Source organism: Rhinopithecus bieti, unplaced genomic scaffold (assembly GCF_001698545.2).
Source record: "Rhinopithecus bieti isolate Rb0 unplaced genomic scaffold, ASM169854v2 scaffold_11964, whole genome shotgun sequence".
NCBI lineage: Eukaryota > Metazoa > Chordata > Mammalia > Primates > Cercopithecidae > Rhinopithecus > Rhinopithecus bieti.
In genome coordinates this window covers 5,105,089-5,123,223 of record NW_016807677.1, presented here as the reverse complement: position 1 = coordinate 5,123,223, position 18,135 = coordinate 5,105,089, and the positions used below count along the sequence as shown (strand labels likewise).

Here is an 18,135-nt window from a genome sequence, read left to right as displayed (position 1 = left end):
ATAGGAGCTAGGGTAGCTTGCCATGCTACAGTAGCTTAAAAATCTGTCTTCTTTCCATCACATTAAACAGTGGTGAAAAATCTGAAAGCCATATTAAAGAAGAGATGTCAGGGATATGACTACTTAAAATTCAGGAAACTACTTTTGTAAAATCAAGAGCTGTTAGGAAGAGTTATACCTGTGTCTTTATTGTGTGTGCCAAACTTGCCCCCTTGAAACCCTACTTGACTCAAATACACAAAATTTTAAATGAAAGCAACTGAAGATGTGGACAAATACTGGCAAGGAAGCAATACTGGTGCAAAGCAAAACTGTGTGTGGCTACCTGCTTCCAGTTTTTGTATCAACCTCAAAGCAGCAACGTCTACCTAAGTACCACTGACACTCAGCACAGCTTCAAGTGCTTGTAGATGAAGAAGTTTTAAAAACACATTAAGAGGCTGGAGGCGGTGGCTCACGCCTGTAATCCCAACACTTTGGGAGGATGAGGCGGGTGGATCACCTGAGGTCAAGAGTTCGAGACCAGCCTGGCCAACATGGTGAAACTCCGTCTCTACTAAAAATACAAAACAAACAGAAAAAAAATTAGCCAGGCGTGGTGGCGCGCGCCTGTAATCCCAGCTATTCAGGAGGCTGAGGCAGGAGAATCGCTTGAACCCGGGAGGCAGAGGTTGCGGTGAGCCGAGATCACTCCAGCCTGGGCAACAGAGCAAGACTCCATCTCAAAAGAGAAATAGATAGATAAAATAAAACATACTGAGAGTTTGGGGTTTTTTTAAGGTCGGGGAGGAGAAAGGTGCAATCCTCCAGGCTATTTTATTCATCAACACATCAAGGAGTGGGTGGAGGAAATAAACACTCATCGATGGAAGAAGGGGAAGGGGGGATCCTGTCTTTTCTATTTCTCTCCTGCGCTCGCTCCCTAGCTTCCTCGGAGCTTCCAGTTGCTCCTCCCGCTCTGCTGGTCTCTTCAGTCTCCCTATTTCCGCGGCACACCCCTCCCCAACATAACTCCACTCCCCAGTGCTCTCCAGCCACCGCCTCTTCGTCTCCACAGTCCCAGGCCTCCTCGCCTCCTCAGTTCCCAACCCCTGTCTGGGCTCCCCTCCAAGATCCCTCCTCAATCCACACACGCTGGGCCTCCCCACTCCTCATTCAGCCCCCACAACTACATCTCCCCGACAGGCCCCACTCTGCTGGTCCCCACTCTGTCTGCCCTTAGCCCCCAACTCCTCTCTCCAGTCCCTTCACACATGGACCCGGCGTCTCCTTCCAGTCAGCATACAGCTGCCCCGCTCTCACCTTAATCTCCTCCACCCGCCGGGTCAGGCGGCTGATCCGGGTCCCCAGATCCTCCTTTTCCAGCCTCCCGGAGTGTGCCAAAACTTCTGTCACGAACGAGGCCATGGTCAAGACGGGAATCAATGCTGACTGGGTCACTCTCGTAGCCAGCGCGGCAGCTCCCGTCCCGCCGGCCGTCTTGACGCGCGGCCTGCCGGGAAACGGAGTCTCGAGGGCCTCAGCCCGCCGCCCGGAGGGCGAGGGGCGCACTACAACTCCCAGCAGGCACCGCTCCAATCCCGGGATGGGATTTCCACGGTGTCCCGTAGTTGGCAAACTGTATGCAGACGCGTTTTCTTCCTTAGTTGTTTTCAAAGTTTGTCGCTTCCCGCCCGTTTTTCACTGGAGGAAATTAAACGTTTTAATGACCAGGTCTAACTGAATCTTTCTAAACTTCAAAAGGCTTACGTGTAAAATTACCTAACTGAAAGAGTCAACGAGCCCATCTCGATCTTTTTTCCTCAACTTTTATTGGGCCGCTGTGGCACCAGAAGCTATGAACGGGGCCCCTCTGGAGTTGTGTAAAGAAGTGGCGTCACCTCATTATAAATAAAAGGCCTGTAATTGCATCTGTGAACATATATTACATCTACGTGATACATTACACATTTACATTACCTACATTACATATTTATATTACTTAGATAGACATAATATTAGTCCTGTGTGAACAAGAACAAGATACTTAGTACTTTGTCAGATTATAAATACGTAAGTGTGTCAAAAGCTTTTAGAAATGGTTTATTTTAATGCATTGCATATAGAAAGATGTTCACAATATTCTATGTATAGTATGGTTCCTTTTCAAAAACATAAGTCTATAGCCATTGTTTGATCAAAAAACAAAAAGTAGGTAAGTATGTACGTAAAGGACAGACATCAAATTATCCTATGGGTGGTGGATTTATGGTGTTTATGCTCTTCTCTGCCCTTGCTTTCTCTATTTTTCTGCAGTAAACATACACAGTCCTCCCTTGGTATGGGGGGATTGGTTCCAGAAACCTCCCCTGCCCCCATAGCAAAATCCATGGATGCTCAAGTCTCTTACATAAAATGATGTAATGTTTACAAGTAATCAGCACACATCCTCCCCATACACTTTAAATCCTCTGTAGATACTTATAAGACCGAATACAAATCAATCTAAATGCTATATAGTCGTTATATTGTATTTTTATTTGCATTATTTTTTGTTGTTGTATTGTTATTTTTTATTAGTTTTTCCAGGATATTTTTGATCTGTGGTTGGTTGGATCCATGGATACCAAGAGCCAAATGTACTGCTTTGATTAAAAGTAAAAGGTTTTTTGTTTTTTAAAAAGGTATATTGTGAGGGTTGACCCCAAATAGGCACTGACCCTAAGATCCCTGACAATTTTAAGTGTCTGCGAGATAATCTGCTTATCCCAGTGAAGCAAGGGCTGATTCATGTGCTATAAGGAGAGGAAACAAAACTGGGATTGAGAGAGGAAGCTCTGAAAACAGTCAAAACATCGAGAGAAACTCCTTTCCTTGGAAAACCAAATCAATCGCTTTTTGGTAGACCTGTCAACTTTACTTTGAATTCTAACTGCACTAATAATAAATGCCCAATGACAAAGAATGACTGACAGATGAAAATTCTGAAACTTTGTACTGCATATTTATTAAGCAATTATCACATAGCAGACGTTGTGCTAGGTCTGGGGACCCACGACATGTGAATATATAATCACAGAAAAATATGATAATTACTAATCTGTAGGTAGATGAGGGATGGATCTAGATTTAGTGGAACCTAAATCTTACGCAGTTGCAGGGAGGGGAAGGACTCTTTAAGAAAAAGAATATAGGCCGGGCGCGGTGGCTCAAGCCTGTAATCCCAGCACTTTGGGAGGCCGAGACGGGCGGATCACGAGGTCAGGAGATTGAGACCCTCTTGGCTAACACGGTGAAACCCCGTCTCTACTAAAAAATACAAAAAACTAGCCGGGCGAGGTGGCGGGCGCCTGTAGCCCCAGCTACTCGGGAGGCTGAGGCAGGAGAATGGCTTAAACCCAGGAGGCGGAGCTTGCAGTGAGCTGAGATCCGGCCACTGCACTCCAGCCTGGGCGACAGAGCGAGACCCCGTCTCAAAAAAAAAAAAAGAAAAGAAAAAGAAAAAGAATATAAAATAATGAATACAAAATTAGATGCCAGTCTTAGAAGGGACCTGTGAAAGTAACGAGCCCTGAAGTTTAATCTGCCCCTGAGGAAGGTGCAAATGGCAGAGGAAATACTGGAGGAGAAGCACCCAGTCTCTGACTGAATCAGAAAGGTTTCAAAATGTTAACATTTACAGGAGGCCATTGCTTTGGACTGAGTTTCTGCACTAAGCCCAACAGACCAAACCAAAATGGAGTCACTCATGCTAAAGCTCTGCTTCACCACACCAAAACTAAGCTGTCTATCTGACCTTCTGAGAAATCAGGAGAATGAGAGATAGTCACTAAATTCCCAAACCTGCCAGTTTCAGTCAGTGTGATGACGAAGTTCCCTCTGTTTTAATTCTTACAAAAAAGTACCTGAACTAAACTATTGCCAATCCATCAGTTATTTTCGTATTGTTCTGTTTCTTGGTTCCCACCTTACAAGGAAATTCAATTTGAAACAGCCAATCTGCTTTATGTTCTTTGTTTCTCTTTTCTTCAGCCTTTTTCTTTCTATAAAACCAACCTCCTCTGTTCAGCTCATCAGGACACTGATTCTACTTTATGGAATGAAGTGTTGCCTGATTCTAGAATCACAAAGTGAATTAAGATCTTTAAACTAAATTTGTTGTAATTTTGTCTTTCGACAACGGTAATGAGAAATCTGAAGTGAGAATGAAAGGAAGTGCTACTCTGAGATTGAGGTTCTGGGACCTCCCTCCAGAAAACCTATCTGTACATACCCACAAAACACAACTGCCTAAGCTCTTGCTTCTTCCTGAGCAGAGAGACTACTGGGTAAGGTGAAGACTGTTCCTCAAGGTCCAAGGAAAAGTCAGGGAAGAGCCAGAGTTAGGCTGAGAAAGGAGAAGAAAGAGCACGCAGCATGGACTGCGATGGCTACACAGTCAATGCATGCAACAATGAATGAATACTTGAATTTTAAAAAAGAAATTAATACATGCATGTGTTCTGTATTCCCTCATTAACCTCACCTTCTTCATAGTTCACATTTATCATGGCTTATATGTCTCCCAATTCACAGATGTTCACAAATCATCAGGATAAGGCAAGGAAGTCAGGAGCAAAGTCTGAAAGGATTCCTCCTGGCCTATCGTGACTCACATACACATGACATCCCTGTATTCAAGAAGCAAAGTAGCGAATGCATTATTTCTGGCAGAGGACAGTATAAGCAGACAGCATTTCCAAGTTTGCACAGTATTTTCAATCATGTTGCTATAATAGCAGCATAAGGTGCCAACAATTTGAAAAAGCAACCCATTTGCTTCAAAATAGTATGAAAGGGAAGGAGTGGGTGCAGGTAGAAATGAAGCAAGATTGGGACGAGTGGATAATTTCTGAAGTGAAACGATGCGATATGCGATTTCTTTATACCATTCATTCTACTTTTGTATATGTTTGAAGTTTTCTGTAATAAAACATAAAAGAAAAATGAGCACTTCAAATGATTCTGTGTGCCTTCCCCCAAAACCTCACACCACTGATAAACACTGGTATACCAGATGTCTTAGGTGTTGAGCCATCAGTTAGACAAAGTCAAGATCCTCCTTTCTCAGGATATGTCTCTTCCTTTCAGAAACACCTTTGCTTTCACTTCATATCTACCACACAGTGTGGAGTAGGTTAATTTGTGAATAGGGAAACACATGAGTCAGACATTCATGACTCCAACAGAATAAATCCGTTTTCTTCTCTGTCTTGCTATAAAGACTAAGTCTCACCCACATGCTGTGTCACCAGTGTGCAGAGGCAGCTTCTGCAGCCTGGGGACAAGAACATGAAATGTCCAAGTTTGAGCTGCCTGGCTCATGTTGGATCTGTTGTTTACCAGCTGGGGGACCTTGGCAAGTTACCTAAAGTGTATCGTACAGTGACCGTGTGAAAATTAAGTAAGGATAAAGCGTCTAGCCAAAAGTCTGGCATTTAGCCGTACACAGTAAATGCAATTTACTTCCTTTCCTGTCAGAACCTGCTACTTGGCAGCAACAACAAACAGGAATGGAAGCTGGTATGATTACCATTTATTATAGCTGCTGTCCCAGCAGCAAGGGGAGCCTGGGGAGGGAGCACCTCCCTCTGGGGATATTCTGGGTTTGGGTAGGTTCCTTGGATTGAGGAATTTAAAATTATTTTGTAAAATTAATATTTGTGCGCTTTTGTAATAAAAATATTAAGTGATAAATTTATAAAATATGTAAAATACATAGGTAAGCACAAATAAGGAAATAAAAATTATGCATAATTTTATCACCAAAATAATCATGTTAACATTTTGTGGTCTACACAAACACACACATGCACACACACACATGCACATATTTCTATATATTCTTTGTCTTTTTCTTTTTTTTGAGATGGGGACTCACTCTGTCACCCAGGCTGGAGTATAGCGGCGTGATCTCGGTTCACTGCAACCTCCTGCCTCAGCCTCCTAAGCAGCTTGGACTACAGGCGTGTGTCACCATGCCCGGCTAATTTTTTTATTTTCTTAGTAGAGGTGAGGTTTCGCCATGTTGCCCAGGCTGGCCTGCCACCCACCTCAGCCTCCCAAAGTGCTGGGATTACAGGCCTGAGCTACCATTCCCGGTTGCATTCTATATATTCTATGTACTGTTTGGTCACTCGCTTTTCTCACTTAACGATATATCAAAAATATTTTTCATATCATTAAAATTCTTTCTATAAAATCACTTTAAAATGACTGCCTAGTATTCACAAAAAATGACAATTCTTAACAATATTTCAATGGACATTTTCATAAATCTTTGTACATATCCATGATACATTAGGTAGATTTCTGGAGATAAGGTGCTGGGTCAAAGTATGCATATGTTTAAAAGTATGACACATAAAGTCACGTTGCCCTTCGAAAAGATTATATCGATGTGTATTTCCAGAACATCGATCATTCTTGTGATCTCAGAGCTGAGGAGTGATTTTAGTTTATGAATTTATTCATCAGATATGTATTGATGGCTCCCTGTATGGCTTTTTTGCCTGTCATGGGACCCTCCCCCAGACTCCACACCACATCTGATATTGGACACACCCCCTAAACCCAAACATTGCCAATTCCTGGCACCTGCCTCAGCTGCTGCTCAGAACACTGAAACAAGAGCCCTCTCCCAATGTGAAAGATCTTCCACTCAAGTAGTCCCTGCTAACCAGTCACTGACCCACTCGTGCTCCTTTTCTTTCTGCATCTGTGGTGGGAGTGACTATGGCCTGGAGTTTCCGTGGGAAAGTCCAGCTCGGGGGGCTACTTCTCTCCCTCCTTGGCTGGGTCTGCTCCTGTGTTACCACCATCCTGCCCCAGTGGAAGACTCTTAATCTGGAACCGAACGAGATGGAGACCTGGATCATGGGGATTTGGGAGGTCTGCGTGGTTCGAGAGGAAGTTGCCACTGTGTGCAAGGCCTTTGAATCCTTCTTGTCTCTGCCCCAGGAGCTTCAGGTAGCACGCATCCTCATGGTAGCCTCCCACAGGCTGGGCCTATTGGGGCTTTTGCTCTCCAGCTTTGGGTCTGAATGCTTCCAGTTTCACAGGATCAGATGGGTATTCAAGAAGTGGCTTGGCTTCCTGGGAGGGACTTTGGAGGCATCTGCTTTAGCCACTACCCTCCTTCCCATCTCCTGGGTGGCCCATGCCACAATCCAAGACTTCTGGGATGACAGCATCCCTGACATCATACCTCAGTGGGAGTTTGGAGGTGCCCTCTACTTGGGCTGGGCTGTTGGTATTTTCCTGGCTCTTGGTGGGCTACTCCTCGTCTTCTCATCCTGCCTGGGAAAAGAAGATGTGCCTTTTCCTTTGATGGTTGGTCCCACCATCCCCCCATCCTGTGCTCCAGTAGAGGAGTCAGATGGCTCCTTCCACCTCATGCTAAAACCTAGGAACCCCGTCGTCTAGGACTGGCTTCTGCCAAGGATCTGTGGAATAAAGGAATGTCCACAGAATCCTTTCTCACTCTAGGTTTGTTTGCTTCATTTTGAGGGTGGTGGTCACTGTCCCACTTACCAAGGATGTGATTGTGTTGATGATATGGTAGTCCTCATTTCAGAACAAAAACTCAGGGCACAGTATCTAACAAACATGTTTTTCTGATTTGAGATTTTATTTATATAAAATGCTTTAAAACTCATAACTTTAATTACATATTTGATTCTTTCATTACTAAGGAAAAATATATTACAAAATTGCAACCATCAGAGAAAATCTAGTGTGAATAGGCACTTACTGTTCTGTATAGGTTAAAAAAAAAAAAAGTTGAAGAAGGTGCCTTGGCAAAGGAAAATGAATTATTGGCCCAGAACAGCATCTTAGGACAGAAATCATCTTTGTGTCCATTTTCAGCCTCGGGTGTACAATTTGAAAGAGAGCTTCACAATATACCTTTGCTGTTTTATAGATCCTTAATATCCCAAAGGAGAGACATAGTCTTGTTTCTGCCACATCGTGAGGCGATGAGCAGTCTACTCTGTCTTCCCCACCTGAAGGTTAACAGTCAGTCTAAGTGAGTGGTAGGGTGACCAACTCTCCTGGTTTGCCCAGAACAAGGTACTTTCAGTGCTAAAACTAGCCAAGTCCCAAGCAAACTGGGACACAGTGATTACCTTAGAATGACTGTGTCCAAATACTGCCCAATGTGAGCATGTATATGAAAGAAGTAGCTTCTCAGAAATGTCTTTCACCATGTGCAAAATCACAGTATAACTCCTTGAATTTTTGTTTTGTTGTGTTTTTTTGTTTGTTTTTGTTTTTGAGACAGGGTCTCACTCTGTTGCCCAGCCTGGAGTGCAGTGGCATGATCATAGCTCACTGCAGCCTCAAACTCTTAGGCTCAAGGGATCCTCCTGCCTCAGCCTCCCGAGTAGCTGGGATTACAGGCATGAGCCACCAAGCTCAGCTAATTTTTTAAATTTTTTGTAGAAATGGGGTCTCGCTATATTGCCCAGCTGGTATCAAACTCCTGGCCTCCCCTTAAATTTTAACCTGAGTGTCAGCAGACCTACCCAGGTTGCGGCTACAAATCAAGTCCCTTCCTAACCTAAGTTCCTTTGCTTGCTCTGCCTGCAATGGCAGGCTCTCTCCTGACTACCCCACCTCAGGTCTTCCTCCGGCATTTCTGCAGGTCCTGAAGGAGGAGCTTCCTGTTGCTCATAAACCTGTTTGTCAGCTGCAATCATCCTGCAGCATCCACCTTGTTCCTCTCCCTGCCACCTGTCCTCCACTCCTGTAATCAGTTCAAGAATCACCATTGGCCCTGCCAACAATTCCCTCAGGAGAGCAGCTAAAGGGGATGGCTCCTAATGCCCCAAGTAGGTCACTTCTCCAGGTTCAGAGGCATGCTGGATTCCTCACAGTACAGAGGACACTCCTCCCTCCCCAAGCTGGTGCTGTGCTTTGTCAGCTCAACTCTGAGGTCTCACAACGCTTCTCACCTCCTGATAAAATAGCCCCAATATCACGAGATAGCCATTGCTCAAGCAAGAATACACACACTCAGACACAAGAGTAAACAAATTTGCCAAAGTAGCCCAGGACAGTTCCCTCCTTAGAAAAGTACCTTTTTTCCCCCCCTGCAGAAATGGAGTCCGCATAGGTGCAACTTCATCTTCTGCAACTCTTACCTTCTTACCCAGAGCAGATTTCTCTGGAAGTCACAGTTTCTCCAGAAAGCTCCTTCTCCTTTTATGGCTGTCCTTTTATGTATGTCTGCTTGGCATGCACAAATCAAAATGATCCCTAGGCAAATACAGCTCTGAGTACAAAGGGCCAGTTTGCATCAAAGGTGTATCCTGGCTTTCTGTGTCTGGTAGGTCAGAAAATGGTTTCCAATGCCTATTATATTAGCTACTCCTTCTCAATAAAGTTTCAAAGCTCTTTGGACCAAGCTTCAGTCAGGGGGGAGGCTCAATTATCTAAGCATTTTCTTGACCTCCCAGTGTCTACATGAAAGAATCATTTCATTACTCATCCATCTGATCATTTATTCACTCACTTAACAAACATTTATTGAGCACTGACCATGTGCTAGGAACCAGGATAAAATGGTAAGACAAAATATATTCCTGTCCCTCATTCAGGCAAATTAGGGAGACAATTTTTTTTGTTGATTTGAGACAGAGTTTCACTCTTGCCCAGGCTGGAGTGCAATGGTACGATCTTGGCTCACTGCAAACTCCGCATCCCAGGCTCAAGCAATTCTCCTGCCTCAACCTCCCAAGTAACTGGGATTACAGGCGTGTGCCACCACACCCTGCTAATTTTGTATTTTTAGTAGAGACGGGGTTTCACCACAGTCAGGCTGGTCTCAAACTCCTGACCTCAAGTGATCCACCCGCCTCGGCCTCCCAAAATGCTGGGATTATAGGCGTGAGCCACTGCACTGAGCCAGGAGACAAATATTAATGTAAAATCACTCAAATAAATGTAAATAGTAACTTTGACAACCTTTACAAATTTGGAAAGGTACATGGTTCTATAACATCATGCAATAGTTTAATCAACTTTTATGAATGTAAAAAAGAGAAAAATATATATACATAAAAAAGATCATGCAATAGGAGGGATTTAACCTAGTCAGTGGTTCACGAATCGATACTCAAAGGAAGCGATAACTGGCTGAACAGTAAAGGGTGGGCAGCAGTTCCAGATGAGGAGGGGAGAGGAAGATGCGTAAGGTGAAGCTGGCAAAGTAGGAAGAAGCCAGACCTTGTAGGGCCTTGTAGGCCTCAGTAAGGAACATAGTCTGTATTCTCAGGAACATGGGAAACCAAGCACATGGTCCGGGAACAGGAGCTTGGCAGCAGTAACCCACTCTCCCTTTTCTAATGACTTGTCTCTATGAAATTTCCTTATCACACAGTTGTGTTGGGCTTACAGGTAAATGTTGGTAGTTTTACTGAACATATCTTGAAAATTTTTTCCGTTTTGGAAGAGCAGATATTATTTGTTTTGCTACTGAGGAAAATGAGATTCCGAGAATTTAGGTGACATGCCCATGGTGAGTAATTAACTGACTCAAGACTTGAAGCCAGGGTTTGGCACCATGGCAGTCTTTCTTCACTTTGTCCTATGACCTTATGGGATGGGTTGCTTAGACAATCGACCAGACCAAAGGAAAAACTCTCGCTGAAGGCCAGGCGCGGTGGCTCATGCCTGTAATCCCAGCACTTTGGGAGGCCGAGGCAGGCAGATCACCTGCGGTCAGGAGTTCAAGACCACCCTGGCCAACATGGTAAAACCTCATCTCTACAAAAATACAAAAATTAGCTGGGCATGATGGTGGGTGCCTGTAATCCCAGCTACTTGGGAGGCTGAGGCAGAGGTTGCAGTGAGCCGCGTTCGTGCCATTGCACTCCAGCCTGAGCGACAGAGCGAGACTCTGTCTCAAAAAAAAATAAAAAACTTCTCACTGAAGTCGATGGAAAAACCAAAGACCTTCAAAATAAAACCCTCCTTTGTGCTTATGTTGAGGTTTAAACAGGGTCTTTGTTGCCAGGTGGCTCACCAGCTCCTGCTGGTGGTTTGCAGCCCTCACCTGAATCCCACATTTGCAGGTGCTGATGACATTTTTTCATCAGCAAGTGATTATGGCTTCCTCTGCAGAGAAATGGACACTAATGATTTGTTAAGAAAATATTCTGTCTTCCCAACTCTCTTTATAAAGGACAAAAGGAATTTTTTAAATGGGTGTGGGCACAAACTCTTGATGACATACTGGCCACGTGGCCAACAGCATGTCCTTCCCCAAAAGGGAATGTGATCTGCATTCTAGTGGGAATCCGCATTTAGAGAGAGTCTGAGGAAAGAGATGCTGTTCACCTAAAACTGCCATTGTTTTAGCCACCTGCTTTGAAGGGGCAAATAATGAGAGATAAAAATAGAACTAATTAAATCATAACTTCAACACGGCTTTTCTCATATAGATCTGTGGCAGATTATTCTCACATCAAAACATTTCTTTATTGTGGTTACACATGGAGAGGTGTGTAGTCATATGTATCGGAAAGAGAAAGAAACATTAATCAATCAATATTTCAAGCCAGAAGTATTTATTATGTGCAAGGTAGTAGAGGAAAATAACTCAGGGACTCACCAAATTTGATGCAGTTAGAGTTTAGTCACTTGGTGCTATCTTCTCCATCAAACTGTCTTTGGGTTTGAAAATTTCACCAATGGGAGTGAAGGCATTCCAGAAGGTCTCTATTAAAATACTCATCCGTAACCCTTCTGAACTTCTGAATTAGCTCTAGGGAAAAGTCCTAAGGGAACGTGATTTGGGGATGGGAAAGAAGTCAGAATGGTTTCAAGGGCTTCTGGCCAGGAGATGTGTCCTCGCAGCCAGGATCAGGACAATAAGAAACTCAGGAAAATGTTTGTTTATAGTCACTGGTCTCATAGGGAACTAAAAGAAGACGTAGTTCCCTTTCTACTCCATCAGTCGATGGATCTATTATTTTTTAACCCAGTTGTTCATCTACGTTTATAGGATGTGGAATGAACTTTTCTGTTGCCCAGAGTTTTGAGTAAAGCCTCAAAGCCCTGTCCCATAGGCGACAGTGCCTTATATTCTAAAGAGATGGGCTGCTAAGAGGTGTCCAAACTGGTCCACCTTCACTCCCAACATCCCACAGGAGAGAAGAGTCCAGAGTCATTAAGGGAGGATTCCTGGAAGGGATTTCATAACAGTCTAGAGTATTATTATGTTCTCTATCCTTCCTAGCGAGGAATGGGATGGAGGTGGACCTTGAGAGAACCACTTGCAGGTCCAAGTTGTTCCCAGGAGGGAAGACTGGATCTGAGACACCCCCATCCCAAACCTGCTGAGCCACAGAAACTCCGTGGGCCCGCTCCTGCTGCAACCAGAATGGAGCCCAAGAAAGCTCTTGGGAAAACCTAGGCAGAGGCCTAGAGGCAGGTGTGTGACCTCCACTGAAGCAGCCTGAAGGCAGGCGGCTTGTTGGAGTGGGACAGCCGCAGCACCTGCACTTCTGCCTTTTACTAGGACAAGGTGGTGAATGTCCTATACCCAAATGGGTGCTGGAGAAGGCAATCGGGGTGATGTTCCAAAGTGCCATTGGAAAGTGTTAATGATCAGGGCAGGACCAAAGAGGTAAGAGGTCAGTCAGAAAACCCGGAAGTATCAGCGAATGAATGGCGTGTGAAGGTTTTCTACAGGACCCTCCGAAGAGCCCGTAAAATGCTCCCTGCAAGACCTAGTAATTGGGTTCCTGTCATAATAAAGGACATTGACTCAAGAGAGTATTATAAATGACAGTATTTTTTTAAATTTTATTTTTATTTTTTAATAGAGGCAGGGTCTCACTATGTTGCCCAGGCTGGCAACTGAACTCCTGGGCTCAAGTGATCTTCCCACTTCAGCAACCCAAAGTGCTGGGATTATAGGCATGAGCCACTGCATCTAGACAATGACAGGGTTTTTGTTTTTTGTTTTTTGTTTTTTTGAGATAGAGTCTTGCTCAGTCGCCCAGGCTGGAGTGCAGTGGCGCGATCTCGGCTCACTACAAGATCCGCCTCCTACGTTCACACCATTCTCCTGCCTCAGCCTACCGAGTAGCTGCGACTACAGGTGCCCGTCACCGCGCCTGGCTAATTTTTTGTATTTTTAGTAGAGACAGGGCTTCACTGTGTTAGCCAGGATGGTCTCAATCTCCTGACCTCGTGATCCGCCTGCCTCGGCCTCCTGAAGTGCTGGGATTAGAGGCGTGATCACTGCGCCCGGCCCACAGTTTTTTAAGAAGTAAAAAATGCCCTTTGCTTTTTTCTCCTATAAACTCTCCTCCCCCAGGCTCTGAGGGAACCAAATTGGGGGTTAGCCGAAGGAATGGGGGAGGGAGAGTGAAAGAAATCCTACATCTCCTTCCTTACTGCTGGTCTGGGAACCACTGGCTGAGGCCTGAACTAAGGACAGGGGAGAAGCACTGAAATGAATGAGAGTGAATTTAGATTGAGACTAGCCTGGGCTCTTTCATACATGAAAATCATTCTGTTTTCCTACTCATACATGACAATAAACCTTTGAGATCTTTTAGATGCTATCAAGGAGAAACGAAGGGAAAGATCATTTTGAAAGTAATAGTGGGCCAGGCGCAGTGGCTCACACCTGTAATCCCAGCACTTTGGGAGGCCAAGGCAGGCAGATCACGAGGTCAAGAGATCGAGACCATCCTGGCCCATCCTGGCCAACATGATGAAACCCTGTCACTACTAAAAATACAAAAATTAGCTGGACGTGGTGGCAGACACCTGTAGTCCCAGCTACTTAGGAGGCTGAGGCAGGAGAATCGCTTGAACCCAGGAGGCAGAGGTTGCAGTGAGCTGAGATCACACCTTTGCACTCACTCCAGCCTGGGTGACAAAGCAAGACTCAAGAAGAAGAAGAAGAAGAAAGAAGAAGAAAAGAAAGAAGAAAGAAAGAAGAAGAAGAAAGTAACAGTAAAAACAAAAACAAAGCTGTCAACTCACCATGTCCTATCAATCAAGTTCAGGCCATTCAATAAGATGACTAAAGAAAAATATATCTAAAACAGGATGAGTCGATCTGGATTTTTTTTTTTTTTTAAGAGACAGGGTCTCACTGTGATGCCTAGTTGGAATGTAGTCATGCGATCATAGCTCACTGCAATCTTGAGCTCCTGGACTCAAGTGATCCTCCTGCCTCATCCTGTGGTGTAGCTCAAACTACAAGCATGCACCATCACGCTCAGCCCAATCAGATCTGAAATACTGCAATTTTTATATCAAGTGTAAGCCCCAATCCCCTCAATAACACTGTCTTCCATCACACTGGCTAGTATGAACACATCCACTTGCCAGAGACCCACAGCTCCCTGGATATCTTGATAATACACCTCAATTATCTAAAACCCACATGTGGGCCCTATGTAGGTCAGGATAACCCTTAAAATTCTTGCCCGGATGATGAATTTCCCTGTGAGAACTGCATTTGCATCTGCATCTTTACACTGAGTCATTTCTATGTCTATTCTCTTCTTTAACCCTTAAAACACAGCCCCCAGGTAAATATTTTCATTTTATAGACCAGAAAGAAAGGTTCAGCCAGTATTTGAACTCAGATCTGTCAGATTCCAATGTCACTATTCTTTTCACGGAACCACATCTTATAAGACATACTGATTCAGTAATGACTTATCAGGAAAGCTGTAGAACTGCTTAACCTATGAATGAGCTCTGGCTATTCCATAAGTAGAGATAGTCGGGATGACTTTGTGAATGACAATACTACTTTCAAGTCATCACTAGGGATTCTGCCATGGCTGTTAAAATCTAAGTGCTAATTTGGGAAGATCATCGTCACCATGCAGTGAAACATCTAGCCCATCACCAGGACTCTAGATAGAAAACCAACCATCCCTCCATGAATTCTACTCATATCAAGACCAGCAAATATTTAATTTTGAGAGCTCACTATTGGCATTCCTGGGTACCACTTTTGTGCCAGCTTATCAATTCCAAGTCATCTAAATTCTTCAGACGGTTTCTAACCTCTACTTGTACTCAAAGTTAATATTCCTGCTTATTAATTATCGTAATTTCTTGTCCTGCTGGGATAGCAGGGACAACCCAGGCTTATCTTCTTTTGAAAAGGAAAGAGGCCAGGTTTGTGCCTTGTTGGACCCATTCCTGGAATAGATTCTATTCTCCTGTCTATAAATGGCAATCAGATAACACAACAAGGAGATTGAGGGGTCATCATAACTGGCCAACAACTTAATGGGCAATGAAGCAATCAAAGGTGCTGTTTTGCTTTGAGACAGAGTCTCACTCTGTCCCGACTAGAGTGCAGTGGTGTGATCTCGGCTCACTGCAGCCTCTGCCTCCTAGGTTCAAGCGATTCTCCTGCCTCGGCCTCCCAAGTACTGGGATTACAGGCGCCCACCACCACACCTGGCTAATTTTTGTATTTTTAGTAGAGATGGGGTTTCACTGCGATGGCCAGACTGGTCTTGAACTCCTGACCTCAAGTGATCCACCCGACTCAGACTCCCAAAGTGATGGGATTACAGGCGTGAGCCATCACACCCAACCAAGGGTGCTAAAAGGAAGACATGGTAACATCCTTAAAATCTCTTAACTCTCACCTATGCTTGTGTACCTTTACTATACACAGACACACACACACACATCTCTCTTAAGCCAGTTCTACTCAGACTTATAGTAAATCAATGTGTCAGTTTATTGTTCAACAACTTAAAAGAAGGTAGAGAATTTTTTTAAAGGTTCAGGAAAAAGTAATGTAATGATTGATTAGCTCAGAACTTCAACTTATGAGAAAACCTTAAGGAACTGATGAGTTTTTGGTAATTAAAGGAAAGGCTAGCTGTACAGAAAATTATATACATATTTCTATATCGCCACTAGAGTCAAGTTTAAAATGACGAATGTGCAGAAGATAAAAAGTATTAATTTAAAAGGTATGTAATCTTTTTTTTTTTTTTTTTTTGAGATGGAGCCTTGCTCTATTGCCCAGGCTGGAGTGCAGAGGCGTGATCTCGGCTCGCTGCAACCTCTGCTCCTCCAGGTTTAAGCAATTCTCTGCCTCAGCCTCCACAGTAGCTGGGATTACAGGTGCATGCCACCACGCCCAGCTAATTTTTTTGTATTTTAGTAGAGACGGGGTATCACCATCTTGGCCAGGCTGGTCTTGACTCCTGACCTCATGATCCACCTGCCTCGACCTCCCAAAGTGCTGGGATTACAGGCGTGAGCCACCGCGCCTGGCCAGTATGTAACCTTTAATCTATCATTGAAGGAGGTTCTACAGACCTTTTATAAAACCATAGTGTTGATAATGTAAAATCCGTTTTTTGTTTTTGTGTGTGTNTTTTTTTTTGAGATGGAGCCTTGCTCTATTGCCCAGGCTGGAGTGCAGAGGCGTGATCTCGGCTCGCTGCAACCTCTGCTCCTCCAGGTTTAAGCAATTCTCTGCCTCAGCCTCCACAGTAGCTGGGATTACAGGTGCATGCCACCACGCCCAGCTAATTTTTTTGTATTTTTAGTAGAGACGGGGGTATCACCATCTTGGCCAGGCTGGTCTTGACTCCTGACCTCATGATCCACCTGCCTCGGCCTCCCAAAGTGCTGGGATTACAGGCGTGAGCCACCGCGCCTGGCCAGTATGTAACCTTTAATCTATCATTGAAGGAGGTTCTACAGACCTTTTATAAAACCATAGTGTTGATAATGTAAAATCCGTTTTTTGTTTTGTGTGTGTGTGTGTGTTTTTAGTAGGTATAAAAGTTCTATAGGCCAGGTATAGTGGCTCATGCCTGTAGTCCCAGCTTTTTAGGAGGCTGAAGCGGGAGGATCGCTCGAGCCCAGGAGGTCGAGGCTGTAGTGAGCCATGACCATGCCACTGCATTCCAGCCTGGGTGACAGAGTGAGACAGTTTGACAAAAGAAAAAAAAAAAGTTATATGAATGAGTAGGTCTCAGCTGTGACTGTATATCAGAATCACCTGTGATGCTTTCTAAACCATAAGAGCGTCAATGGCCCAGCCCAAGTCTAACAACTCAGTGTCTATAGGGTTGAGGCCTTGGCAGCTGTAGTTTTTAAAGTGACACAGCTGATTCTGAATTGGAAGCCAAGGTTAACAACCACCACTGAAGAGTTTTTTATTAAAAATGCAGGAAAAAGGGCTGGGCGCGGTGGCTCACGCCTATAATCCCAGCACTCTGGGGAAGCTGAGGCGGGTGGATCACGAGGTGAAGAGATCGAGACCATCCTGGCCAACCTGGTGAAACCCTGTCTCTACTAAAAATACAAAAATTAGCTGGGCGTGGTGGCATACGCCTGTAGTCCCAGCTACTCAGGAGGCTGAGGCAGGAGAATCGCCTGAACCAGGGAGTTGAAGGTTGCAGTGAGTTGAGATCGTGCCACTGCATTCCAGCCTGGGCGACAGAGCAAGACTCCGTCTCAATAATAATTTTAAAAAGCAGGAAAAAAAACTTACAAAAGGCAAAAATAAACAAAGCTAATAATTACTTGAAAAGACTAATTAATAAACCCCTGAAATGACTGACTGCAAAATACTGAAAGCAAAAAAGATACAAATCACCCAGTATCAGTAACAAAAGACAGATATTACTATACAGACCCTAATTAGAAATAAAAAGTCGGCCGGGTGCGGTGGCTTATGCCTGTAATCCCAGCACTGTGGGAGGCCGAGGAGGGTAGATCTCGAGGTCAAGAGATCGAGACCATCCTGGCCAACATGGTGAAACTCTGTCTCTATTAAAAATACAAAAATTCACTGGGAATAGTGGTGCGCACCTGTAGTCCCAGCTGCTTAGGAGGCTGAGGCAGAAGAATCGCTGGAACCTGGGAGGCAGAGGTTGCAATGAGCCAAGACTGCAACACTGCACTCCAGCATGGGCGACAGAGCAAGACTCTGTCTCTAAATAAATAAATAAATAGTTACAAGATAAAATTATGAACTTCCTGTAAATAAAATTTTAATTTTAAGGCCGGGCGCGGTGGCTCAAGCCTGTAATCCCAGCACTTTGGGAGGCCGAGACGGGCGGATCACGAGGTCAGGAGATCGAGACCATCCTG

General features: G+C 44.3%; 2 protein-coding genes across 3 annotated transcripts in view; one reads left to right on the top strand and one right to left on the bottom strand.

Moving 5' to 3' along the window:
• The window catches only part of ZW10 (zw10 kinetochore protein), a 41,324-nt gene extending 39,778 nt beyond the window's left edge, over positions 1 to 1,546 (bottom strand). For both annotated transcript variants that reach the window (XM_017883251.1, XM_017883252.1), the window contains exon 1: positions 1,303 to 1,546. In XM_017883251.1, coding sequence (XP_017738740.1) covers positions 1,303 to 1,407 — 105 coding nt within the window. In that variant the 5' untranslated portion in view covers positions 1,408 to 1,546. The remainder of the gene's footprint in view (positions 1 to 1,302) is intronic.
• A 5,207-nt stretch (positions 1,547 to 6,753) lies between these two features.
• On the top strand, positions 6,754 to 7,443 carry CLDN25 (claudin 25). Its single transcript, XM_017883019.1, has one exon. The coding sequence runs from the start codon at positions 6,754 to 6,756 to the stop codon at positions 7,441 to 7,443; it is 690 nt and encodes a 229-aa protein (XP_017738508.1).
• The last annotated feature ends 10,692 nt before the right edge of the window (positions 7,444 to 18,135 follow it).